This window comes from Chanos chanos, chromosome 6 (genome assembly GCF_902362185.1).
Source record: "Chanos chanos chromosome 6, fChaCha1.1, whole genome shotgun sequence".
NCBI classification, from domain to species: domain Eukaryota; kingdom Metazoa; phylum Chordata; class Actinopteri; order Gonorynchiformes; family Chanidae; genus Chanos; species Chanos chanos.
Genome location: NC_044500.1, coordinates 45,814,502 through 45,842,057, shown reverse-complemented (window position 1 = coordinate 45,842,057; position 27,556 = coordinate 45,814,502). Strand labels below are relative to the sequence as shown.

At 42.0% G+C, this 27,556-nt stretch overlaps 2 protein-coding genes across 2 annotated transcripts in view; both read right to left on the bottom strand.

Annotated features, from left to right (window-relative positions):
• kcnb1 (potassium voltage-gated channel, Shab-related subfamily, member 1) overlaps positions 1–7,694 on the bottom strand; it is a 24,185-nt gene extending 16,491 nt beyond the window's left edge. The window contains exon 1 of the mRNA XM_030777148.1: positions 7,119–7,694. Within this exon, the coding sequence (XP_030633008.1) occupies positions 7,119–7,694 (576 nt within the window). The remainder of the gene's footprint in view (positions 1–7,118) is intronic.
• Positions 7,695–10,569: 2,875 nt separating this feature from the next.
• ptgis (prostaglandin I2 (prostacyclin) synthase) lies at positions 10,570–19,590 on the bottom strand. Its single transcript, XM_030778418.1, has 10 exons — positions 19,520–19,590; positions 19,117–19,240; positions 17,833–18,008; positions 17,383–17,526; positions 15,946–16,070; positions 15,516–15,697; positions 13,660–13,798; positions 13,211–13,392; positions 11,228–11,379; positions 10,570–10,750 (listed from the first exon to the last, which is right to left on the bottom strand). The coding sequence occupies exons 1-10, from the start codon at positions 19,588–19,590 to the stop codon at positions 10,570–10,572; spliced, it is 1,476 nt and encodes a 491-aa protein (XP_030634278.1).
• Between the last annotated feature and the right edge of the window lie 7,966 nt (positions 19,591–27,556).

Sequence of the window (27,556 nt, the reverse complement as noted above, 5' to 3'; positions counted from 1 at the left end):
ACACAGACACACACACACCCTGGTGACTTCAGGAGTCCTTTGGGAGGGGACAGATGTTGTGGAACCACACCAGTCCCTAACCCCCGTTTCATTTCAGACACCAGTCACTAAGAGCGGAGAGACTGCCTGCTCCAGAAAAGTCTCTTCTGCTGAGGCTCCAGCCCTTTCGCCTGGCACCCCGTGGCCCTGACAGACAGAGCTAGTCTCACAGCGTACTGTCCAGGCTCACTGATTTATCCTGTCACCAGTCTCTGACAATCTCACGCCTGCTCACAGCACTCTCTTCCAACAACACAAATATTCTTCTATACTCATAGTCTACCTATCTATCTATCTATCTATCTATCTATCTATCTATCTATCTATCTATCTATCTATCTATCTATCTATCTATCTATCTATCTATCACATGTCTATCTATCACATGTCTATCTGTCTATCTGGTGGAAGGAACAAATCAATGCAGCTTAGAGCAGTACCGGATTCAGGAAAACCGTATCGGAGTTTGCATTTTCGTTAGAAAAATCTACATGTGTGCGCGCTCAGCCTGGCCAGCTGCCCAAAGCATCACAGAAGGAGCTTTCATTAGGATTCAATTCATTATATATGGAAATGTATTGGCAGAGAGAAGTATCTGATCTTCTAATAATAGACAGAGGTCAGCAGCTTTACAAGGCCATTGAAAGCACCGTAAATAGTGCACAGAGTGAATACGGAATCGATTTTCACCATTTAGCGACGATAAGCTCTGTCAAACCCGGTGACGACACGTTTCTATTTTCCCCTCAGATTCTAGGACCATAAATAAAACTGTGAGCCGAGGTAATTCAAAGAGGTCCCATCGAGAGAAAGATGGAGACTTACTGACACACTAGCCACTGGAATTACCCACTAACACAAATGAAAGGCACCAATGGGATGATTAGAAATGATTGCACAGTAACAAGCTCCGTGGCTTTCCGGAACCATCTGGGTGATGAGGCATAGCATTAGATGATTCATAAAGCACAAACTTAACATTTCACACAGCAAGACAGACAAGAGGGGGTCAGAGGTCATCTTAAACAACACTTACTCAACTCGGCAGATGTCTGTATGAAGAAAGAATAGACATTTTAGCCTTTTTTTTTTTTAAGACACTTTAAGACAGAGTCTTAAAGTGTCTCAAGTACGGTCACGTTAACTTCACCAGAGGAGTTGTTTAAGACAATCAGAATATTTCTAAATATTAGTAATATATATAAACACCACTCTGTGTTAATAAGCTCGTTATTTAATCTTGTGTCTTGTTTAGCTCATGTGTTTTCTCACAGTTGACAACACAGCAACTTATCCCAAATCAAAGGTTCAGACTGATTTTCTAGACTCAGTATTGCTTATTTTGACTGAATGTCAAGGGAAACTCCCAGAGGGGAAATGTTCTGGAAACAAGCCTGAGTGTCCGAGAATTATAACTATTGGAATAAAGTCACTCAGTGGGAGCAAGGGGCGCGCCGTTAGCCCCTTCGCTAACGGCCAGTCACCGCTAGCCGCGGCTCCCCGTCCTACGGATCTCACCGCCGTGGTTATCGGCCCGTGTCTGATGGAACCGTGAGGCAAACCTTTCATTCCTATCGGCTGCACCATCTGCGGAGGCCATATCTGAAATGCACAGCGCCGACATCCATTTTGCCCCCAGATAATATCAGCATGTTTCAGCGGACACTGGGTGGCTATTTGGAGAGAAATAAGCTCGTAAGTGATCACTTCTATTTACACCAAATGAGAGCAATAAACAGGAGTGCGGTCTGATGACATCTCTGCCGCTCCAGGCCTGCCCAGATGGCAGGAGTCAGGCAGAGGTACCGCTGGTATTTCTATTTATTTATTTATTTGTTTGTTTGTTTGTTTGTTTTATGGAGGCCAAAGGTCTTCTCCACAGCACTCAGTGTAAAAAGCAGAGCCTAAATGCAGGAGAGACGCTAGCAGTCAATGGAAGGTGACCCTGTGTAATGCTCTGGACAGACGACAGTGAAATTACTCTAAAGCAGAGAAAGAGAGAGAGAGAGAGAGAGCAAGAGGTAAGGTAAGGAATGACAGAGTGACTTAAAAAACAACAACAAAAAAAGGTTTGATAGTCAGAAAGTGTGTGTGAGTATGTACCAAGTGTAATTACAGCACTGAGTATTTTAAATCAGTAGGAGCAAGCATGCGTCAGACGGGAAGAAAGAAAGAAAGAAAGAAAGAAAGAAAGAGAGAAAGAAAGAAGCAAACACACAAACAAATAGGAAGGAGGCAGAGAAGCAGAGGAGCAGGACAAAGCTGAGAGGCTGAGATGCCGTCCTCCTCATGTTTGTCATGATGAGAGGAGGAGTAGAGATGATGGAGTCCACTCATGATGTCAAGTCCACGACTTCAATGTTTATCAGAGATTCTCTCATGCTATAGTTTAAACCTACATCAAATCATGATTTAACCTCTCAAAAACACAAACTTCTAACATTGGCATACATCTCTCTCTCGCTCTCTCTCTCTCTTACTCTGGCTCTCCGTACGTGTGAGTGTGTGAGTACGTATGGACATGTACTCTTGTCTCCTGTCCTGTTTTTAAAAGCAGGCACTAAGTCCAAACATTAACTGGCTGTGTTGAATGAAGACATCAGCATAACCGCATAACAGCACATTCTCAGGATTCATACTGCGTTTGAGTCACTGCCAGAGACCATTTGGCCCCTTGAGGTAAAAAAAAAAAAAAGAAAAGGAGAAGAAAAAGAAATAATTACCTCAGTCCGACAGTTAGAAAATAACCAACAACAATTTAAAAAAATATATATATAATCTGAGGTGCTGGGTTAAGAAAATGTAATTGGTATCTGTAATAGCATCCAGGGGGGAAAAAACATGCAGTGGTAGATACTGATCATTAGAAATCATGCCATCCTCCTGCACACACACACACACACACACACACACACACACAGATCAGCGATGATCCTCGGAGCGAGTCTTTTTCGTTTTGTCGTAGTCTCATTTCCCTTTTTTCATTTCGCCTGCCGTTCCACTGGTCCCACATGTCTTAGGCAAGAACATACACACGCACGGCAAAGCTGACACGCTTCATTTCAGGCAGAACAATGTCCTGTGGCTAGAAAGAGTTACTTTACATCAGTTTAACAGCCGTAGTGTTGCAACTTCATGGACGAAAGAACTTTTTTCCCGTCGTCTTCGTAACTGTATTTACTCTGGTGAGTGTTGATTTATATCAGTATTGAGTACGAGCACTGCAAAGTGTTAAGTGAACAGCGTTGAATTTGCTCTTCAGAACCCTGATCTTAAAAAAAAAATCTGAGTTCATAAATAAATAAAACTATTCAAATGGCTCGAAACATTGGATTAAACACCATTCACTGTTGACAATAACACAGTGAAATGTTTATTACCCGTACTGGGAATGTGTAAGCCATGACTGGAAGTCCAGGTTTTCCATGTACGTTCCCCTACAGGGAACAGTACGTCCTGTTTTTAACAGCCTGTTAAACAACTCTCCTTGTTCCATATCTGCTTATCACTGAAACGGAATATTTCATTTATACTAGCACTAATACACGCGCAAACACACACACACACACACACACACACACAGAGGAAGTAAACAGTGTAGAGCATACAAACTGAAGTGAAATATTCTTGTCATAGTCACTATGTCATTATGTCATAGTCACTTCGATATTCTAATGAGGTAAAAAAGAGAAAACACACAGATAAAACAAGACCACTGAAACCTTGTCATGATAAAAAAAAAAAGAGTTTGACCAACCCAAACCCCCCATGCTTTTTCAACTGAAGTGTACCTTGATGAGTGATTTTGCAGTAAAGACAATGAACTGCACACACACACACACAAACAAACACACACACGTACGCACACACGCACACACACACACACACACACCAATTCAGACTCTACATCATACAAATTCTCCCACCACGGCCTGGCAAAAAGCAGGGGCTCTTTGGTATAAGTAAATGGTTAATAAAAAAAATGCGAATCTTCCCCTGAGATTTTGAGCAGACAGTAATTTGCTGGGATATGATGGTGGCGTGCTGTAATCTGATTGTGTGGTAGGGGCCATCCAGGGAAATGAGATTTGAGACAGATGTAGACGGAGCTGGGGCGGAGCGAGAATGGGAGAGAAGGAGAACCAAAAGACCAAACGGGACGCAAAGACTCATGAAGGGTAATTAATGTGACATTTCCCTGACATTTAGCTGGAGGTACACAGAAGAAGTCTGAGAAATGAATGAAGAACATAAGCCTAGAGACAGACTAAAGCACCCCCCCCCCCCACACACACACACACTTTTTTCCCCCTCTCAGAAAAACATAGCTGCATTATCTTCTATTTCATGAGAGACTTGGACTGAGTAGAGTCCATGAGAAATGTATACACACACACACACACACACACACAGAAAACACGGACCCACATGCAGTAACAGATTTGCCCCAAGCTGGCCTGAAGCCACCAGCCTCAGAATGGGGAGTCTGAAAGCTTGAATTCCATAGCCCAACCATCAGGACATTTTAGTAATTAGGGAAGTTTGTTTACCCGTGGCAAGTCGCACACCTGACTCATGTCCACTACACTGGGCTCTACGTTTGAGTAACATAGAGACGATAAATGAAGGGAGAATAAGGGAGAATCATAGATTGACTAACCAATCACAAACCTCGTATTTATCCAAAGTCAGAGGCACCAGCCTCTAACAGTTAAATAAGTAGAGCTGTCGAGCTCGGGTCTGTTTAAAACATGACTTCCTTTAATGACATGTTGAGCACATGGAGTTCTCAGGGGTCCTTAAAAAGCTATCTATACTCACCAGACTGCATTTCGATCGTCATGGTAACTCATGCTACTCATAGAAGTAATGTATTGACTATGACACAATTAGAGTAAACTCTAACATATATTATGACACATACAGCAAACAGAACAACATGTAATTGTTTGGGCAATAGAGGCCATTACAAAGGCATGCAAAGTGTCATTTCAATGGCAGTCGTCATTTGAAGAGAGGGGCTACACTAAATGTTATTTTCTTTAATTTGTGTAACGTATTGTTAGAGTAAACTGTTTTATAAAGCAGACTTGAACATAGTAACACACAGTCCACAGTGGTGTTAATCACTCTGCTATAGATCCTCATAATACCTCCACACCCTTCTTTACTCACGCTGTTTGGTCAGAGTATGGGTGAGACTACTCGGGGGAAATTAAGTGCTACAGCTTTATGTATGTACAATATTAGTGCATCCTAAGGTAATCAAACACACACACACACACACACACACACACACACCCCAATCACAATCTTTGCAAACACTGTTTGAACACACACCTGCGGTCTCCGAAGTAAACGGTCTGCAGACATTTCCTCTCTGAAAATTGAGTCATCTCTATGTTGCCTGGTAACCATTTCCTGATGCTGCACTGTCACACATGACTACTTGTGGTTTGCTGCTCTCCGAGGTGTTCAGGTATGGGACGGATACACCTGGGGGCCGAAGGCTCCAGCAGTCCGATGGAGAGACTGGTTCTTCGACAACACGGGGGAAAACTAAAACCAAAACCAAACCTAACCATAATCTAGCCCTTCTCCTAATTGTAACCCTTCGCTCCACGACAAAACTTTCTAACAATGAACTTTTTACCCCTTAAAGACACTGATGTGATCTTCAACATCCGTTGGATCTTAAAGTGCCTTGAAAGCTCTTGAGATGAACTAAATCTCCCAGGGCTCATAACTTCTCACTGCGGCTTCGACCCCAACTCTCCAAAGGCTCTTTAGAATGCTAATTCAACGTCTGAAAACTTTTGGATGACCCGTTAAGTGCAGACTCTGCTTGACCCAGCTGTGATGGATCACGTGGCCTCAGTTGTATGTGTAGAGTCCAATGGCCAGAATTGCACTTTTACATTGCCCTTTTAAGCTAATTGCAAACTGATATATGCTCCCACATGGTTGTGAGGAGTTAGCATTTTTTTTTTTCTATCTTCTTGGCAGAGAAGATGTCCAACAGTAAAATGTTGAGACATCTGAAAGGAAAAAGGGGAAAAACATTATCTGTGGTTTGGTGGATGTTTAAAACTCTTGTCTGTAATAGAGGTAGCTATTCTGGTGTGATTTTCATTGGTAAACATGTGGTTCTATGTAAGGACACTACATAAAGAATGGTCAAGGTTGGGTCACTGTCAAAATGTGCGACATCAACAAAGAGAGACCTAAACATTCCTGCAAACCTCAGAGCTCACAATGCTTCATAAAACTGCTTACAAACAAGAACAAGTCAATCTGTCAGAGAATTATGCAGAGAAAAAAATAATGACCGTGGACATGTTGGCATGAAAGCGAAAAGTTTCATGAGGCACAAAAAACTGTAAGACAATTCAGAACGATGACATCACCACAAACAAGTTCACTCACCAATTTAACAACAACTATTCTACATATGCCAAGGGTTTTATTATGTTGTTATATTAGAACTCCAATTTGAACTCCTGTTGTTACCCACTTGAGCCCACACCATGCCCCGCCCACAACGGGAGGAGCCAGTGGTTGCAGACCAATCAGACTGGGAACTCTAGATAAAAGTAGTGCCTTATATTAGCACTTATCATCCCACAGTATGAAACCAATCAAAATGGAAAAATGAATTTATCTTACATCTTGGAACTGACTTGTGGGCAGCAGGACTTTATTTTAGGTATTATGGGTTAATTTTTACACCAGACCATGAAAATCTCTGTATCTGAATCCCTAAGACTGAAGTGGATGCTTTTCAGTCCAAAATTTAGAGGGATTGATGGTCTCCATCAATCATTTATGTCTCACTGGTGAAAGGGATAAAAATTCAGTAGCAATACCAAGACCAAACACAAAGATAAAAGACTAAATAAAAGACATTAAAATTATTCTTCATTTGAGTTATTAAATATTAGTTATTAACATTTTTTTGTGAATCTATGAGACAATAGATGAACTAATCAACCCTAACAAAACATTAACGAGTCACCGACGTCTCTTATGATCAGCTGCACTACTGATTCACCAGCTAATTCGTTTATACAATACGTTACCTTGGCTGCGACAGAGGAGCCTGGTTTCTCCAAGAGATCCCAAAGTTTCTTGCGCTTCTCCGAGCAGCACGTGTTGTCAAACTCTTCTCCTTCTCTGTCCTTTAGTGTGTCGGCCTCCCGTTTCAGTTCCTCATTCATCTGTTCTTTCTTTTGATGGTAACGCGCCTGACAGCACGACTCCAGGTAAATCTCATCCACCCCCCAGTAGTCCAGTTCCTGGCTGAATGACAAAGCACACATCTCCTCCATCATGTGTAACTTTCCTGTGCGGTAAAAATTCAGGATGGAGGTAAACGCCCCCGGATGTCTATCAAAAAAGTATTCGTTTTCGTCCAGGTTGTAGTCGTCGCAAATGTCCATGAGTGCCTCGTGGGTTTTACAGTCTCTTAATTTGCCAAGCCGCGTGCGCGGCAACCTGTCCAACGTTCTCCAGAGGACCTCGTGAGGGAGACCCCCAACGTTCAGCCGGACTCGGCGGTAACAGGACATGCTCCTGATGATATCCACCGGCTCCGGAGGAAGAGAGGCAGTCGACCGTGAGCCTGTTTTACTCATACTTGCTGATGGTTTATCCATTTTCTTTTAGATGACTTCGTATTGATTAGATAGTTTGAAAAAAAACGTAGCAGGGCGAGTTGTTACCGCTTGTTCTCCGTGTTGTCTCCTTCCATCGCTGCTTCTGTGAAAAGGACGAAAACAAGGAAATATTGCTTCTGTGGAAATGTTGACGCACCGTCGATGGCCTTTGGCATAGCCGGAGAACATTTCTCAAACGCTATGAAAGGTGGTTTAAACCTTAACTCTCTCTTTCTGTGTGTGTGTGTGTGTGTGTGTGAGAGAGAGAGAGAGACAGAGAGAGGGAGACAGAGAGAGGAGGTGGGGGGGGGGGGGGGGGGGCGCTCAATCTGGACTAAGGAACACTAGTATTCTGTGGTTGAGTCCCATTCGTGAAAGCGCTGGAGCTGTCCACCAAAATAGTGCTGAAATGGGCCTTCGCTGGTGCACTCGTTCATGCATTCTCTCTCTCTTTCTCCCTCTCTCTGTTTAACAAGAAACTTCTGAATAATAGAAGGTTCTAAAAAAACAAACAAACAAAAAACAAACCAAAAGACAATCCACCTTTCAATCAAAAGAAAGGAATATTAGTCGAAATTCAATTTCGAACAAATTGTTCCACAGCACGAAAGAACACTTATCCACAGGAACACCTATAAAATTAATATAAGCCGCCAATGTACACCAGTTACCCTATTCAACCGTCCATTCATCAGTGTGATGCATCAGTTGCCGTCTCAGCACTGTCAGTCTTTACTGTCAGCAACGTCTTTCCCTTGCTGTTAAATGGTCTACCGCAATGGTCACCAATAAAGAGTCAAGCATTTCAGAACAAAGGTATATAGTCGTGGAATGTCCTTTAAGAAATTATTCTCTTTGCCTTGTCATCTTTTTTCAGAGCAGTGTGATTTAACGGTCATTGTCCTGTTCTCAGCTGAGGTTAAAGAGTTAAGTATCTCGCCCTAGCAATAACAGACCAAATCAAAGGAGCAGCACGCACAATAATTAGAAGCAAAAATTATGACGAAACCCTGAAGATATCATATTAAACGCCGGTATTGACTGCGGTTTGTCTGTGATGTTATAATAACGGTGATTTTTGTCAGTGAAAGAAGTTGCTTCGAACACTTAAATGAAGGAGTCGATTCATAACTGTGCATTATGCGATGTGGCAATGTACCCGCGGCCAATCCCGGTCTATTACATCGACAGAAACCCGATTTATCGAGAAATTATCACTACACTGCGCCCAGTGCACTGAAACATGCGCAATGAAGGTAGCATATACTTCAGAAATCCACCCAAAGGATCTTGCTGTTATTTGGGCACTGTCAACAGGGCAAGAATTTAAACACAAGGTAAATGAGAGCCAGGAGGAGGGGCTCACATCATAATATTGATTCAGTGTCACACTGCATGAAAACAACTGTAATATTTCTACTAAATGTGTGCATACTTAAGGGTGTTGTCGTTAACACACGTGGTGGTGGGAGTTTATTTAATTATATGAATAGGTACAAATAAAACCTGTCAAAAAGGTTTTATATAAAAAAAAACACACACACACTCACACACACAAATGCCTAAAGGTAATGTTTACACACCCTCACTTCTCTTATTCAGTTTACGTCGATCATTGAAAACAACAACGTAATAATAATAATAATAATAATAATAATAATAATAAAGAACATGTTCAGTTATGCTGGGAGAAATAGTAAATATTTACCTTTAATTTGGGGAGACACATTTGATGAGAACGTTTGAAATAAGAGCAAGTAATTGATGAGAGAAAGACGGAGCGTCACTGCTTTACTCTCCAGTTTGAATAAAGCCAGAACGGCGGGCCGTTCCCCTCCGTTCCGCACATACTCGGGCGTGGAATCCTAACTCGTTCCCTGCATTTCGCTCGCTTGTTTTCTTGAAAAATGATCAACAAGTCTGTGAGGAATCCACAAGGTTTCCGGACCTGGTTTTCTCACGTCTGTTGCGTGGAGGCAGACGCGACAGCTGCTTTCCTTGCAGATGGCTGAATCTCGCTATAGCTCTACCGCCCAGCGGCAGAGAGAGAGAGAGAGGGAGAGAGAAAGAGAGCGAGAGACTGAGCGCGCAGTTAACCCTTGCCATCCAGAGCCAAGGAGCCCGCGCCAGGGATCAGCCTCCCTCCTTTAGCCATGGCGAAGTAACCTGTGCGAAGATGGCGCCTTGGGTACAAGCAGCTAATCAAAATTAATGGGTCATCTCCTGGTTGGAGCTGAGGAAAGCCAGTGAGTCATCTTCCCCAAACATTTGGTTTTTCGAATGTGTTTTGACTGAAAACGCCCATATGCAACACTCTCAAGATGTTTCATTTAAACAGAATCACGACTTAAGATTTCCTGTCGCGGGTAAATTAGCTCAATTCCTCTTTAAAGCATTAAAATAATGGGATTTATCATTACATACTGAAAACATACAAATAATGGTACTGGCTTACTTCGAGAAAGAGAACGGTTAACACTGAGCTAACATCTAAACAACACTAAACATGTTGCCAGCCATCGACAACAACAAAAACACAACTTTACCATTATGGTGTCCCAGTGCACTAGAATAAAATTATACCGCTGTCATTTAGAGGACAGTCAACAGTGTGCTCTTAGTAAATTATGCGGTTGCCTTAAGTTTATTGACACCTGCTGGTGTGTTCCTGCAGAATCTGTTATAGGAATACGATGTCAAAATAATTAAATAAATAATATACACTGAAGACCAGAATGTATATGAAAATTTTATTTTACAAAGCTCTTCTGTTTGAAATAAATAAAATGCACTATTTTACAAGTCTGATACATGTTACTGCAGCTAGTTCACATATTTACAAATATTAACAGGAACACATTGCTCTTGTAGTAGTCTACAAAGTGTAGGCAGGACTTGACCAGTTCCGAGGCAGTTTTCTGAGTCTATACTGGACCTCCAGGTCTCTGTCTGGTTGTATCACCCCAAACCCATATCGGCTGGGGTTGACCGGTGGAATGGTAGCATTCGGATCACTCAGCTCCAGGTCCAAATGGGTTAGGACCATAAATACAAACCTGGAGAGGAGAAACAGGGACACAATGAGGGGAGGAGAGAGCGAGTGTCTATTGATTGACAAGTCATGGAACTTGATCACAGTGTCAGTTCACACCAAGAGTACATACTAAATATATCGCTTCATCTCTGATGTATTGTTAACATCTACAAAAAATTGTGTATTGTGCGCCGTTTATTCAGGTATCTTCTATAATTACACATTAATTAAATTACAATAAGTCCAGTTCAGTTGCTCCAAATGTTGATTAAAATTTAAGACATGGAAAATGGCAATGGTAATTGTTTCTTAAGAGTTGTGACCGTCTAACGATAATCATTTACAGAGTGTCGGATATCACATCATACAAGCATGGGACTTCAGTCAAACGAAAACATTTACAGAGTGTTGGATATCACGTCATACAAGCATGGGACTTCAGTCAAATGTCCCTCATTTGTCCACGTGGTACAGAGATGAGATTAAATGTCATACTCACTGTTTTATAGCAGTGACGGCAAAATGACGCCCCACACAGGCGTTGGCTCCAGCCCCCCAGGGCATGCTGTAATATTTCATCCTCCGACCGTCTTTGTAGAACTCTGTCTTTTCTTTTCCGTCCGTGGTTAAGAAGCGGTCAAACTTGAATTTCTGAAAAATTAAAAGACAGAAGACAAGTTAGACCATCAGCCGTTTGTTATTCCACGTTTTAACAATGCACGTTTATCAAGCGCTGGCACAAGCTGTCTCTGACAGCGACAGACTGGAGTGACACGCCCCTACACAGGAGAAGACGCTGTGGTGAGATCATTTCTTCTGATCGAAATTGTGACTGGAACGCACTGACTTAAAATTCACTGAAAAACGAACAATGTTTTCGCAAATTCAACAACATGACCGGTGATCAAACAAATCCGTCGTAAACTAAATACATTTCAAAAGAATCGGGGTCCTCAGTTTTATTAAAACAAAATGTCAGGGAAAGATTCGTCTATCATTAGCTACATACAGTAATATTCATCGATCTTTGACCTGATGATTAGGTTGTACACACATCTGCAGTCCCTGATAAGGAGGCATGCATCAGACGACAGTACACAGCAAAGCTCTCAGAGTTGATTTTCTAGTGTTAAGCAAAAGTGTTAAATATAGAGTTGAATTGACACTGCAAAAACATGATTTAACACTAAAGGAGTCAATTGCAAAAGAGAGTTGGTGTCACTGAGAAGTGTTAGAGATTCAACTCGTACTACAGAGTTATGAAACCAGTGTAGCAAGCAGATAACACTTTCTGGTGTTAAGCAGAGTTCATTTCTAACTATGGATAGAGTTATTTTAACACTGCATCTGAGTTGTATTATTAACACTTTAGGAAGTGTTAAATTAACACTGCAAAGATTGGGACAAAATTAAACACCAGCTTAGTGTTAAAATGAACTCTCTCAGAGTAGATTTAACGCTATAGAATTTGCTGTGTAGATAACGAGACAATGCTCTGTTCTTCATTAAAACGTCACATTGGATACAACTGATACATTGATATATACACCAATGTCTTTTATGTAAGGTACAAAGGTAAGCGTGCACACCCCGAAACCCCAATACTTAAACTCTACAGGGAGTGCAGACATTGACCCCTTAGCCTGTCTCATCAGCTCCTCCAGACTGTAGGATAATCTCTGTCCTCGCCAGCCCCTTTCTCCTGCCTTTCTCTTAGTGACAGCGCTGACCAGCTAATCTTCCAGCAGATCTCTCGGGATTAACCCACTGGCCCCTGAAGAGTCCAATCCCGGCTCGATTTAAAACAGTGCGAAGCCTTGTGCAAAGGACTGCCCTTCTCTTGGGTGCTTTCCTCGTACGTGTCGCTATGTAAGACGTCGTGTACACTGAACTGCTGGTCAAGGCTTACTGCAGGGTCTAAGACTACACCCCGCATGGTTGTGATATAAACATGACATTAATAATCCTATTTTTGGAGAAAGCAATGAGTCTACCAAATGTTATTTTGAAATTCTTTTGCCACAAAATAACCTTGCGTTTACAGAACAAAAGAAGCTATTGTCTGAAATACAAACTTGCGTTTGGCTTTTTTTTTTTTTTTTTTCACCAAACTGTGACCTCAAACATGTGGCATTCACCAAACCATGGGTTTTGTGTACCGTTATACCAATAAATTTTCAGGAAAAGAAGCTGTACTGAGTACAGCTATTCTGTATCAAGACAAATGCTTCAGAGTACTGTAAGCGACTGACTGTGGTCCAGACTAAATGTTTTACAGTAAACCCTTCGAACAACTTCTTTCCAATAAACACGCTGCCATCTCTTAGTAGCCAAGCAAACAGCTATTTAAACCACAGACTTTGCATTTTCATGTTCTCAGTGGTGATGGTCAACTGTACTCATTAAATGAGTGACGCCCTAATTTCCGTTCTCCTGATCCAGGAACGGGTTTTGACAGCCCTGCCCTGGTCGTTAGACCCACCTCTGGCTCCGGATGGATCTGAGGGTCCATTTGAGGGCTGAGGAAAGGGAAGAGGCACAAACGGTCTCCTTGTCTGAGGAGAACCTCCCTCCCGCCGCTCAGACGTAACGTCTTATTCTGGAGGACCTCTCTGGTGACGAAGGCAGCAGAGGTCATGCGTAATGTCTCCTTCAGTACACTGTCTGAAAAACGTGAACCAAGAACAGCGTCAGAGTGTTTACACCATGAACTTACAAACCGTCCTTTACGTGACTTTATCCACGGCTACAAAGGGTGTCAGATAATACTAAGACACACTGTGGCATCATTCAAATGCTTTTTTTTTTTTTTACCAGATGTTTTCTTTTTTTCTTTTTACCACATTCTTTTCTAGATGAGGTAAAAATCCAAATGTGGCAAACTTAAACCCGTAAAACCCCACGCCCCCTAGCGCTGCTCATGTCTCCTACCGAAAACAGGAGTGTGCTTCTGTGCTGCGTCCACTGGAGGGCGCTGTAGCTCTCTGAGTTCCTCTCTAACTGCTTTCATCGCCTCAGGGTGGGTGAGTAAGAAAGCCAGCAGCCAGAAAGAAGCAGGTCCAGCGTTGCCCTGGTAACAAGATAGAAAACATTCCACTGTTTATGATGTACTTCACAGACATTCTGATGGCCTTAAACAACACTGTGCTTTCCAGTTTCAGTCACCTTAGCAACCCAAATCAAACTGTTCTGACAAGTTCCTTCTGACAAGCGTATCCCGAAAAAGAACGGCTACACCAAAAAACAGCGAGCTCCTATACTCTTATGCCTTTTAAATGTGTTCTTATTCATTATACTGAAATATTCACAGTCCTTTGACCACAAAAATTTGAGTTAATGATCTTCTGTCACACAGGCCAGGCAGAATTGTATTGCTAGTGCAGTAACAGGTGGGTATTGCTTCCTGCCAGACACACACACACACACACACACACAGAGAACATGAGGGTTGAACGTGTCAAGCGGTAATTGGTGCAGGTTGAACGGGTTCTTCACACAGACAGATGAAGTAATGACAGATGAGGAGTGAAGCTCGGGCAAAGGAGGTGCTGTCATCCCTCGGTCCTCAACACTGTCTCCTTTATAAGTCAGCGTGGTCATGTGACCTGCTGAGGAGGGCAAGTCCTCGTCCAATGGGTACGAACATATTTATTACAACACGAGGGGAGTCTAGCCTTAAATTCTAATTTGTACACAAAAAATATGCATAGAAAGACATACACATGCACGTACACACAGAAACAAACACACTCACACACTTACACAGCTACACACTCACACAAACTAAAAGACAAAATCCACACTCTGCATCCCTAACCAACATATACTGTAAAAAGAGGTTGCTTGTTACACCCTACTGTATCACACAGACAAATACAGAGAGAGACAGACACACACATACACACACACACACCCACACTTACAATACAAGCACTCATGCATGCACACACTCACACAAATCACACACACACACACACACACACACACACACACAGGATGCAATCCACAGTCTACCCCCTATCTGACATGGACAAGAGAAAGTGGTAGTTTGTTTTAAGATTTGATATCATAAGCCAGGTTTATGGCAACAGAATCACAGACGTAGTTTTAAATGCATACATAAACGTTAAAGAATGCGTCACAGACCATAAGGCTGCAGTGAGACGTTGAGAAAATATGTGCATGTTTTTTTTGTTTTTTTTTCCCCACTTCACGGCCACTGAATAGCCCTGTGTCATCTGACTCAGTAATTATGACTGAGCTGGTATTCTGAGTCCCAATGCGAAAGACTCTTTTTTTTTATTTTTACTGGGTTGTGTATTGTGCCCTGCTGGACCCATGGTCGCTGCTGTCTGCCAAGTCACTCACAAAGATCTGTCCACTCCACACTCTCTTCCTCAGTTTCCCATTGACTGATATCAAAGCCATGTCACTCTGGCATTTCGGCTAAAGGAATGTTTCACCATTAAGCAAGACCGGAGGTAGTGACCTCAGATGAAAGGAATCTGAGCTTTTCCCTCTATCTGTTTCTCTCTCTCTCTCTCTCTCTCTCTCTCTCTCTCTCTCTCTCTCCCTACCTTCCCTTTATCTCTCTCCATATATCTCATGTGTCAGATGAGTACAAAACATATTCTCACAGTGCCTGGGAAAGTGTGTGCATGCCTGCGTGTATATGCTTGTGTGTATGTGTGTGTGTGTGTGTGTCTGAACGTGTGTCTATGTCTGTCTCTGTGAGAATGAGAGTGTGTGTGCATGTGATTGACAGACAGACAATGAAAGGCACTCACCTGTGTGAGCCAGAGCTGCATAAGCATGGCTCGTGTCTGAGTCTCTGGGCCTGCTCCGCTCTGCTCCAACAGATGCAGGTATCTTTTCCTCCAGGACTGAAATTCAGGTGCTTCACTCTGCAAAGCCGAGGACAGGAGACCCCACAGACGCTCCCGGGCCGAAACAGCCACCTTCTTCTCCTCTGTGTCACACACACACACACACACACACACACACACACAAAGCTTAAGTTGTCAACCATGTGTCACTGTGAGACAAAGCTCATAGACACCTGTTAAAGTGGCCAAAGAGCTTAAATGTTTTTAAAAAACCAACATGACGGAGCATGCCAGAACATTCTGCAACCTTCCTTTTTTTTTAAAAACAATATCCACCTTTTTCTGTTTTTTTTTTTTTTTAATTTAAATTTCACCTGCATTATCAGATTACCTTTAGTCAGAGTTGAGCGTGCCAGTTTGCCCAGAAGCCTGTCAAACTTGCGGAACTCCTCGTACACGGCAGAGAGCTCAGCCTTGTTGTTGTTCTCTGTTCCGAACATCGACAGGTAACCAGCCCTACAGCGGAAGAATAGAGACACAAGGAAGCACAAAAAACATGAGAAGATGGAGGTAAAAGAAGATAAAAAAAAAGTCCCCATAACCCTAATTTGGGCTAGGGTAGGACCAGCTTTTGTAAATGTGGTGATTAAATAGAATTTTTTTTAAAGGTTGTTTTGCAAGGTTACTCAAAGATCCCTGACATTTGTCTCTAAAACAACACTAAAACCATACACCATTGTGAGACTGAACAGTGTCTTTGAACTAGGTACAACTACCTGGTTTCTCCAGACTCTTAAAAAGCTTCAGACAAAACTTCAAGAACAGCATTATCTCTTCATTATGTATCCCTAAGAACTACGTTTCCCATAACCCACTTCTGCAAAACTGTGGAGTTTCACTTGGAAAATTTGTAACACATGTAATTTGCTGTCAGATTGTTACACAAGAGTTGTACAGCATGATACTGTTGTGGTTTACTTTTGTTGTTTCCATGGAAATCTACTTCAAATTTGAAATGGTCCATTGATCTAAAGTCCAAAGCAGCTTTAATGAACCAAACTCAGTGTTTACAAAACATTGTATGTGTGTGTGTGTGTGTGTGTGTGTGTGTGTGCGTGTGTGAGGAAGAGAGAGAGAGAGAGAGAGGGCGGGAGAGAGAGTGTGTGTGTGTGTGTGTGAGCCTACATTCAGTTCCTGTCCTATAAAACACACAACTCATGCAAGACAGCCGCACCCTGCCCAAACATGTCTCATTCTTTCACTGCGTGTGTGGTATTATGTAAGACACGTATGAGTGTGTGATTTTTGTTTTGTTTGCGGGTGGAAAACAGAACAAATGCGGCATTGCATTTTAGGAAAGAAATGTGTACTTTAAAGTGTAAGGTGGATTAACCCTGTCCCAGCTCTCTGAATTGGCTTCTGCCCATGTCGCGTTTCCATGGCTACCGAGGTTTGTAAACACCTAGTGAGTCTGTCAGAATATGAAAGCATCTTTGCTCGAATGCGAGTGAGGTGTTCTAGGACACAGCTCTTTCTCATTAATCTATTTGTTCAGGCTTGAGGCTGATGACAGGAAGACCACAATGACAGGAAAGCTTTCAGAACACTGGAAGCCAGGCCTTGATCGTTCAAACACGGCAAATCCTCACAATACAAGCCTAAACACTTCTGACTCCCCGCTGGTTAGAACATAATAGTTTGTTCATTGTTCAATCTCTCTGTTTCTTTGAACAACTGAAAGACATGGTTTGGTCTGTTCAACAAATGTCTGTACCAAATACCTAACTAGTGCGCTTATGTTTAATTCTCTTTTAAGAGGAAGACTTACCTGAAAAGCATACTGTAGCAGAAGTTGAAGAGGCCACTCTGTTTCCACTCCACTGAGCCTGGGGTCGTGTCTGTTGCTAACAGAAATTGAAGATTGTGGTACATTGAACTACACAGCTGTGAAAGACTAGGCCCTTGGAAGTACCTGGACGAAGACACACACAGCGATGCAGAAGAAAAGTCAACATGTAACCCAAACATTACCTCATTAAAAAAGCATGTGGAAATGTTCTGTCGGAAATAAAGGCTTCGATGTCTTGGCCAGCGGCGCGGCTTCCTCTTTTCCGAGACGAACTGTTAAGTTCGTGTCGTGAAAATTATAGAGCTTCAAATCACAAGCTTCCTTCGGAGATTCAAGTGCCAGTCGAGCTCTTGCTCACGGCTCTCGGATTCAGACGGAATTCTGTACGTTTTACAGCACCTTTCCTAACGCGTTGTCCGAGCCCCTTACCTCTCCATACACCGCCTCTGAGCCTCAGCTTCGTAACTGGGCAAGCGCACGTCAAAGATCCTCTGCAGAAGCATCTGAGAGATGCGTGTCCGGTCCAGCGTGGTCGTGTCTGACAGGACGGCGTCATACGAGTTTGGGTCGAGGAGAACTGTGACGTAACGTCCGGCGACTCGGACCTGAAACACATCAAATCGGCATCGTTAGCACGTGAGCGTGTAACATCAGCACCGTGGTGAATGTGATGTAGTACCCAGGATGAGATTAATGTAAGTTTTAGTAGAAAAAGAGAGGATTAAATGCCCTGTATTTAGCGGAAACCCAGATATGATATTAAAAATGGATCAAGTGGATATGATTTCTGAATCATTAGTATCGTGTACGTCTAAAGCTACTGTTCATTTAGATTTGATCAAAATGATATTACAAATGTAGTAGATATAATGGCATTCGTGGAAACAATATTAATAGTGAAGAGATTGCATGCCGGCATTCTTTAGCCTATTGGTGACCCCACCGTCCTGATCAGTGAGGAGTTAGGAGTAAAGAACCATGCTGCTGTGAGGAGTTTTTGTTGTGTGAGAATGAACGTGTAATAGCAGGACAGCTGGGATGTTTGGGGAGGAACTCCTGTATTTGAAATTCAGGCTTATGTATTTGTTGTGAGGCATTTTGAACGTTAAGCAACTGGCAATTTGTTTTTGTAGTTTAGCATAGTCTGTTTAAGTTAACAACCTCATCAGATACTCTTCAATGTTTATCAAATAACCCCTTGTATTTCTGCTTCAGAAGAAATCCTTTTTAGCCAAAATTTTATTGCGAACTTCAATAAGAATAAAATGCGCGTGTGTGTGTGTGTCCGCGCTCGCCGAAATGCCTGCTAGATTCCACCGACCTTGGCCTTAAGGCTGGCACACAGAAACACAGTACGGAGATAGTGGTTGACTCATTTTATGCTCCTGGCTTGTGATTCTTGAACTCCATTCAAAAGTTCCTCGTTCCGCGCTGTTTGCGTAGGAATAACAAGCACTGAATGTATCTACTGAGGATAAATGCACTGGCACCGACAGGCGCGAGAATCTCAGCTTGTCACGGCGAAATTTTGCCTACACAGGTGCACGAACAGGGTGTAAGAAGTACTCTCAACGTGAAAGTACTTGTGTCAGTGACAAATTTTGGTCGCAAATCGAACATCTTTCGTGCTCTACGTCGGCATACAAAACTGAGCGACAGCAATGGAAGAAGTTGCAGGGAGTAACAGATCAGTTTGACTTCAAAAACACTTACTGTAAAAATATCACCATGTTTCTGTTTCATTCTTGTTAAGAACTTTGCCGCATCTCTTCCGAACTCCAGTGCATGACCAAGCCAGGGTATGTAACCTTTGTCCAAAGGTGGCTCGTTCTCTAACCTGCATAGTCATACATCAAAGTATGTTTTAAACTCTGTGCAGTGCTCCGACATAACTGACGGAAACTGAAACAGTGCAGTTAATAGTCTATATTTCCGTTAAGCGTTTAAAAATACAAGAATAGATCGTGAACGTGTTCTGTTACTTTTGATAAATAAGTCAACAAATAAATGAACAAAAAAATAAACAGGCTACGTATATTATCATCATCATCATTAGCAATCTCCTTAGTAGCATAAACGTGCACGCACATTATTGGATAATGTTGAATATACTTACCTTGTACGCTTTGAAAATAACCAAACGACAGGGAGAAGTCCAAGAAGCGAGATGAGTATAATCGGTATCATTGTTGCAATAACGTCAGGTGTAGTGTAACTGGAGATTTATATAGCGTAAGTCATGTTCAAATTTGCCTTACGTCACGAAAGCCCACGAGACCAAAAGCCCCCGGGGCGGGTGGAGTTTTGTGTCTCATCACTCAGTCGCGCACTCACAGTTCAGTCATATCAACGAGAGAGCGTTTCTTATACGAAAGAGTTATTCGTGAAGGTGATTTTATTATGTAATGACTCACCTGTGGACAAAGTATTTTAGGATCATGAGCTCATGACTATTATAAATATTGTAAACAGGAAAAATGAAACAACGAAACTGTGTGGTTAGTCGACAACTATATATTTAAATATATATATATAGAGAGAGAGAGAGAGAGAGAGAGAGAGAGTGAGAGAGACAGACAGACACACACACACACACACACACACACACACATATTTGTCGTCTGATTTTCTCACCCTACTTTCCTTAAATTCTCCTAGCTACACAGGTTTCCTGGGGTTCTGTGAAAAAAAAAATAAACCTATTAACAATTTAGACTCATGCTCTGAACATGTAACCTTGCCTTAAGAGATAACCAAATAATAACCCAAATATGGACCTCAGATGTGTCTGTCATTGACAGTGGTAACTCACCACAAGAGAAAACCACATTCTGGGAGCCAGAGAAGTGTCAGACTAGCTTGGCTGTTTGTTTTGAGCTTACTTTTCAGAAGCGAAAGTGGCTCAGTTTCAGGTGAACCAATAAAAATAGGACAGTACAGTATCTGAAGTGGTTTATCGAAAAATGACTTTTTCATAAATGGAATCTGTCATTAACCACTGTTGGCTTGAAGTCATGTTCCTTGAACTGTGTTGATTTGTATGAATTCTACCACTGCATGTGTGTGTGTGTGTGTGTGTGTCTGTGCGTGTGTGTGTATGTCTGTGTGTGTGTGCGTGTGTGTGTGTGTGTGTGTGCGTGTGTGTGTGTGTGCGTGTGTGTGTGTGTGTGCGCACATGTGTGAGTGATTCACAGGGTGGGACTAACATGGTCAGCACACTGGTGAAATGCACTGGTAAGACGGCAGTTTCACTCAGCTGGACATTTTGCAATCCCACACTGGCTGAATATGGAACAGAGAGTGACATAAAGCAGACAGTCTCAAGCAAAATAAAGGAGCAAAGAACACAAGATGACTGAAGACTAAATCCAAAACGTTGATCCACTGAATTACTGAATCCGTTGCCGCTGACTCATGGTTTTAATGGTGAGCTTTCTTTGCCACTGGATGGAAGGTGTGTCTGGACATTCAGAGAAGAGGATGTGTTCACAGGAAACGAAAAAAAAAAAATCCTCTTTCAATGTGTGGATGATCATTCTTTTGATACTTCTGTGGAGCTTCTGTGGTGAGCAACACCCCCCCCCCCCTCCCACACACACACACACACACACACACACACACACACACACACACAAATATTTTTAATGCATTCTTGAGTCCACAGCCCATCCCAGTACAGCAGGACATATTTCTATGCTAATAGGTTTTCACAGGAAGACTTGCAGTTACTGGTAATTAATGTGTCATCTCCTTTGAGAATAAACCTATTCTTAACTGAATAATGGTATTACAGGCAGTGCACCTTATGTTTGAAAAGTGACAAGACACTTTAATCCTATTTGCATATGATGAATGAAAACATATTTTCACTGCAGTTTGTGATTTGATTGGCATGTTGCTGTTGGCTTGTGAGCTGACTGGTATAAACTTTTGGTATAAATTTAGAATTAAAATCCCTGAAGTACACTCTGTGTTATCATCTGGACTCATACCGTGACCTAAAGAACAGCTCACTTTAAAGGTAACAATGACTGGTTTTGTTTGTTTGTTTTTGTTTTATTTTGTTTTTCCCCTTTGTCTCACGAGACGCACAATCACAAGGAGAAATTAAATCTGTCCTCATATTTGTCAAACATCTAAAAGTAGAGGTAGTGATTTAGGGGTCCGTACAATTCTGATTATTAGGATTATGAAAGGCGAAACTGATACTAGATCAGTACTTTGAGTGATTACAACACCTCGAAGTAGAGCTCTGAGTCATGGTCTGTGAAATGATGCTAGATAAGCGGTGCGATTATTTACTCAGCTACTTGTTTTTATATTAGTCCGATTATTTTACATTCACAGATTATTTATTCAGAGATTATTTTATAGAAGTAAATCACAGACATCAGACAACATTAGGTGTAAAATAAGAGATTTCGAAATCACGCTCTCTTTCTCTCTGTCTGTCATGAGGAAGTTGAGCAGACTAGTCATTCTGTAGAGGTTCAGTGTTGAACCACACACACACACACACACACACACACACACACACACACACACACATACACTTCCCCCCTTTTTATGAGGAATTATCCAACATCAAAGGCATTGCAAAGTCTTACAAAGTACCACACAACCACAGACTACACAGACAGAGAGGAGAACCCATAGCCAACAGGATTCAGCTGATTGCTTTACATTCAGTCACTGCTGTAACAGGTAAAAGCTCTCAAGATTACAGGCCATTTTACAGCCCTTGCTTTTAACATCCCCTCTCCCATTCCAGAGCCCATTCCAGGGACACGCTCTGCCAACTGAGAACTGCGTGCGTTCTGTTTGTAACGAAAGCATTGAGATAAGAAGACAGCCAGAACATTCATTGCTATACTCCCTGAATAAAGTGGTTTAACCATGGATTAGAAATTTCAGTGTCGTCTCAGCCTCTAACGACCACACTGCCATCTGCTGGTGACAAGATGTATGTGCAGGCTGACACCGTAAACTTGTTCAGTCGGCTCAGTAGCTACATTTGTGAAGTGTCCTAATCGGTTGTTTTTGTTTCCGAGTCAACTGCCAAAAACCAAATCTCATGTTATTTATCCCTAATCTGGTGGGGTAGTATAACCTTGGTTTTAGGCTGTGTATTTTGGGGACGGCGTGACTCTGTAGAATGGAACCTCGTCCTGGCAGTGCCTCTGGAGTCCCTCCGCTTTATAGTTTCCTGTTCAGTTGAATGAGGTCTGTCCGCAAGGAGAGATCAAAAATGTGCAGCGCTGCGAGGTCTTAAGAGCGTGGCTGGGAAAAGGTGCACTGGAACGTATTGCCAAAAAACAGCTGTATTAACCTAGTATGTTATTCCATTTACGGTCACAAGAGGGCGACGTTGCTGCATTACAAGATGATCTTGAACAAGATCAGTCAATCAATCAATCAATCCTTTGTGAAAAAGCAGCTCAAGTCAGATGATAGTTTTCATTAAGTGTCCCTACTCAGCTCAGAGTCTTTTGTGTTATATAATTTACACAGCAAAAACCTCGAAGCAGTCGAAAAGTGGACCTGGCGTAAAATGCTAAACATTGTCTGGTCCGATCACAAAACCATCGAAAAGGTACTAAGGTACTAAGCAACTACTAATCGAAGTCGGTAGGCCTACACCAGTTTAGGCCACAACTGAAATACTTTGGGTACAGAAGTAGACGACGAAACAAAAATAACCTCGAAAATACTTTTACACAGACAAGCGTGGAAGGGTGCAAAGTCAGACCATGCACGACACTGACGGACACGTTTAAATCAAGGACAATGTGAAAGCACAAGAACTGTCCAACTCAGATATAGAACCACACAGGGTGGAGGTGACCCCTCTATACTATCACGACGGTAAGAGGAGGGCAACTCTCTCTCTCTCTCTCTCACACACATACACACAAACACACACGTACACACATCACTGTCCGACAGATACATTACATCAGAATAAAGTACAGCCATTCCCCTACATACGGCCGAGTTCCGTTCTGCCCGTCTGGTCCTATCCCGAAATGGACGTAAATCGGACGTGCGTTAGAATGGCATGTAGAAGTCGTAGAGCCAGAACTGAGAGAGATGTTGTGATGCACACAATGCCGGGATATTGTCTGACGATCACTATGGCACACACTGGCTGGTAGGTTAGGTTCTATTTTCATATGACCGGAAGATTGCACCGCAGCATCACCGAATTTTAACCGTAGAAATACTTGATCTGTCTCCAGCGGGAGTGTAGTCTAAAGACCATTGAATCCAACTAACATATTTTTTTAGTTTTTATTTTTATATTTTTTACTCTTAATTTTTTACATTTCTACAATATTCTTTCTTCGGTCGTATATACGGATGGTCGTAAGTCGCATAGGTCGTAAATCGGGGAGGTCGTACTTTAGAAAGACTTCTCTGCCGACGGTAATCAAATATCCATTAAACTTTGTAAACCAGGATTTGTCTTATCTAGTTAACTCATCTCTATTTGTCTATCTAGCCAAAACCACGAGAAGAAAAAAACGGACAAGAAAAGAAGGTAGAGGAGACATTGTAATTCCACAATTAGCGTTAATATCCAGGCCTTAACGCAGAAAGTGAGAGTCTAATTTTTTCCATTATATGCCACTCTGATGGAGAGCAATGTTACGTTTCAGATTTTCAGGCTGTGTTCTCCCTTCCCTTTATGCCTGTCAGGGTATGCTGGCCATGCCATATCAAAATATCACTTGACACACAGAGTGGGACTTTGAACAGGAGAAGTGATTACGGGCTAAAAGCCGATTATGGGCCCACCCATACATTCATAGAGTATGCTATTGTTTAGCCAGTGGAGTTCAAAAGCTAAGGAGCCCTAATGAGTAGGTATGAACGGTGAAACCGCAAATTGATGTGACAAGTGCACTTCGGTAGGTTTCAGTACCATGCTCTCATTTGGAGAGATTGATTTAACACGTACAAAGCAAAGGCATTAACGTATGACACGACTGGGAATACCCACGGCCCCGGTGACAAGCAAGATATGCGTATACATCTTCGTTTTGTTATTATGTGGGGTTGTTTTCTTTAATATTCAGAGGTTTTTGTTGTTGTTTTTTTGAGGGCCACAGAGCTGCGTCTGGACTCCTCAGTGTCGTTTTTTGAATACTCTGTGGTCAGTGCCTCGCGGTGCTATCGATCAAACAACAGTAAAAAAAAAACAAAAAACAAAACAACATTTATTTATTTAAAGAGATTTATTTAAAATGAATCTGGCCACCCTGGGGCCGTAGACGTCAAATTGTTTTTACGTAGAGAGAGTTTGTGTCTGTCATCGCGTGTTTCGCTAATGTTTCCAAGAGACAGGATACGTTGCCAGGGTGTTACTTTGGAGACATTACGTTTCCAATTTCAGTTAGTAACGTGCAGAGACATCACAGGGAAGGAGACTGTTTCAGTTTAGCGCTTCTGAACAACATCCGTTGCTCATAAACGAACAACAACTCAATAAACTTAGAGACTGATTAACATCAGTCAACGCAAGGACACTCTGATCAATAACAGTTGCCATGGAAGTGAGAAAAGAATTAAGCACTAAAAGTTTTGACGCTGTCGCTATCAGATACCGTATGCACACACGCTTACTCTTTTCCTTAAGCTTTAAAGCAGCAAGCAATGTGTCACTGACAGACCAGCCGAATGCGCGTTCGATTATGAGCAAGATAAACTCTTTTAAAAATCGCTGACGTACTTGCTCTTAAAACTATTTGCATTTTGGGGAGTCTAAGTACATATAACGTATCGAGAATAAAATTAAAACCAGCATTATAGATGCATGGAGGGGATGACACGTAACTTTAAAAAAAAACAGACACGTTTTGATAAGAGACACTAATTGAAGTCACGTTTAGAGATTTTTTTTAAGCACACAAACCGTTTGAGGATGAAATACTATAAACAAAAAATGTCACTGGCACAGATGCATATATACCCTTCGAAACACATGTCCTCCAAAAAGAAATTAGATAATCACGTATCAGTTACTAAGACTAGATTTGGAATATACAAAGATGTAATTTGCCCATAGACAAGGCAAACTAAAGAAAGTTGATTCCATTTTAGGATCAAGAACTCAAGTTGAACTTGAACTCAAATTGGTATACAGCTCTTGAGAGCAAGAACTACACTGACACAACTGGGCCCTGGTTTGCTGTCCTTTGTCAAAAAAAAAAAAAAAAAAGGAAAGAGAAGAAAAAAATCCTCCCTTGAATTAGCGTTTTTTGTGGCTTTAACTTTCAGCTTGGTTTCACTCGGCACTAAACACTCAACCAGAAATGACATCTCATGCAGATTAATCACAGACATCTCTACAGAAATGTCATGACATGTAACGAGGAACATTAATGTGTGGTTTGGATGGCAGAGAGGTTGATTGGCCAGATGCAGCTGTCAGTCACAGAGCTGCAAGACAACAGGGCCAATGAGTGAGCAGAAAATATTGCCAGTGACCCCACACACATAGGCAACCACTTCTTCCTTCCCTCAGGAAAGTGGTACTGTTCTATCGGGACCAGTACCACACAACTCCTGGAACGCTTCTTCTCAAATGCATAGTCCTGGCTCAAGGAACCTCCCAAGACCTGGGAACAACGGCACACCCCCTGTCCAAACCCTGCCCCACCCCCACCGTCAACCTCAACTCCACTCACCCTCCCCTTCAAGCATGACATACATAAGGTCTGTGCCCACTAACCTGGGTTCTGTATTTAATCAGTGCAGCATGTTAGTACTTACAATATCTTATTCATATGCAAGTATTTACTGTGTGCAATCAGCTAAGTACTCCTTCATTTATTATGCCCTGTCCCATCACAGTTAGTATAACCCTGCTCTACCTTAATTTAACTTATTCAGTTCCATGATAGCACTGTAGTTATGGCTGCAGTTTTTTCCGTGATCATATGCTGTATGTAGATAGCATGTCGTTCACATGTGCTGCGTCTTGTGCAAGTTGTACATGTTGTATGTTGTAGCACGCATGGTGTATGTTCTTGCACTGATTGCCGAGTCAAATTCCTGTGTAACCTTTTACATCTGTGTATGAAGTGATTCCAATTCTGATTCTGATTCTGACTCTGATTTAGATTTGGATTTGGATTCTGATTCGGATTCGGATTCGGAGGATAATATAAATTCTGAGCCTTGCTTCAGGGTTTGTCTTTGTCTCACTGCCTGTTGGTTTGTTACACAAAGGTGTGTATGATGTGTGACTGTGTAAAAAAATCTTTATCAAAAAGATAAGGTCTTTGTCAAAAGAACAAATATTTTTCACCCCAAAAGGCGAACTGAAATGAGACTGGCTGTTACATTTTGTGAGGCCAAATTCATCCTTCTGTGGTTTGTTCCATTTTCAGTCCTTAACAGAGCCTGAAAAAACGGAGTCCATTTAGCCAGCTGTGAATAGAGAGAGCTTAGATATGACAAGATAAAATAAGTTATTGCCACTCTCTCCTCATTCTCCCCCTCTGTGCCTGAGCAGTAGATCAATAAAAAATGGCTTGTATATGAACCCACACGGAGACAAGGAGACATCCAATCAAAGCCTTGGTCACAAAAATCCTATTGATTTTCATCTGTCACCAAAATAAATGCAAACCTGAGTGCAACGTACGGTCGCTCCACTGCCTTAGGACGTTGTCCTGTGTTGGTTTGTTGTAATCCTGTGGGTATGTAAAGCCCTTTGAGACTGTAAACAGTGATATTGGGCTTTAAATAAACTTAAACTTGAAAACTTAAACTTGGTTTCATCACCACATTATCATTCATCTATGGATACATGCAAAACTTGGCATGATTCTCTCAGGGTTATGAACATAGTGACGGTGTACTCATTATCTCAGAATTCATATTTATAGCGTTAAGTGTTTCCCAATGAGGGGAGACTGCAATGAGACTGCAATGAGGCTGTTTAGTCTTTCACTGATTATAACTCAACATGTTTGTCATTTTAACGTTATCCGTCGGTTTTGTTCAGTCATGCCTCACTCTGTGGTAGAACGTTGCAGAGCAACTCCTAAGAGTGTGAGAGTCAAGCCACTCTTGATGAAGGAGTTGGGAAAACGCCAAGTCATTTGCCCTCTGAGACTGAGTCATTTTACATCCAATGGCACAC

Coding starts and splice junctions, on each gene's coding strand:
- ptgis (XM_030778418.1), bottom strand. CDS start 19,590: ATGATACCGATTATACTCATCTCGCTTCTTGGACTTCTCCCTGTCGTT. Junction 18,009..19,116: donor AACATGGTGATATTTTTACA/GTAAGTGTTTTT, acceptor GATGTGTTTCAG/GTCCGAGTCGCCGGACGTTA. Junction 17,527..17,832: donor CAGAGGCGGTGTATGGAGAG/GTAAGGGGCTCG, acceptor GTCTTCGTCCAG/GTACTTCCAAGGGCCTAGTC.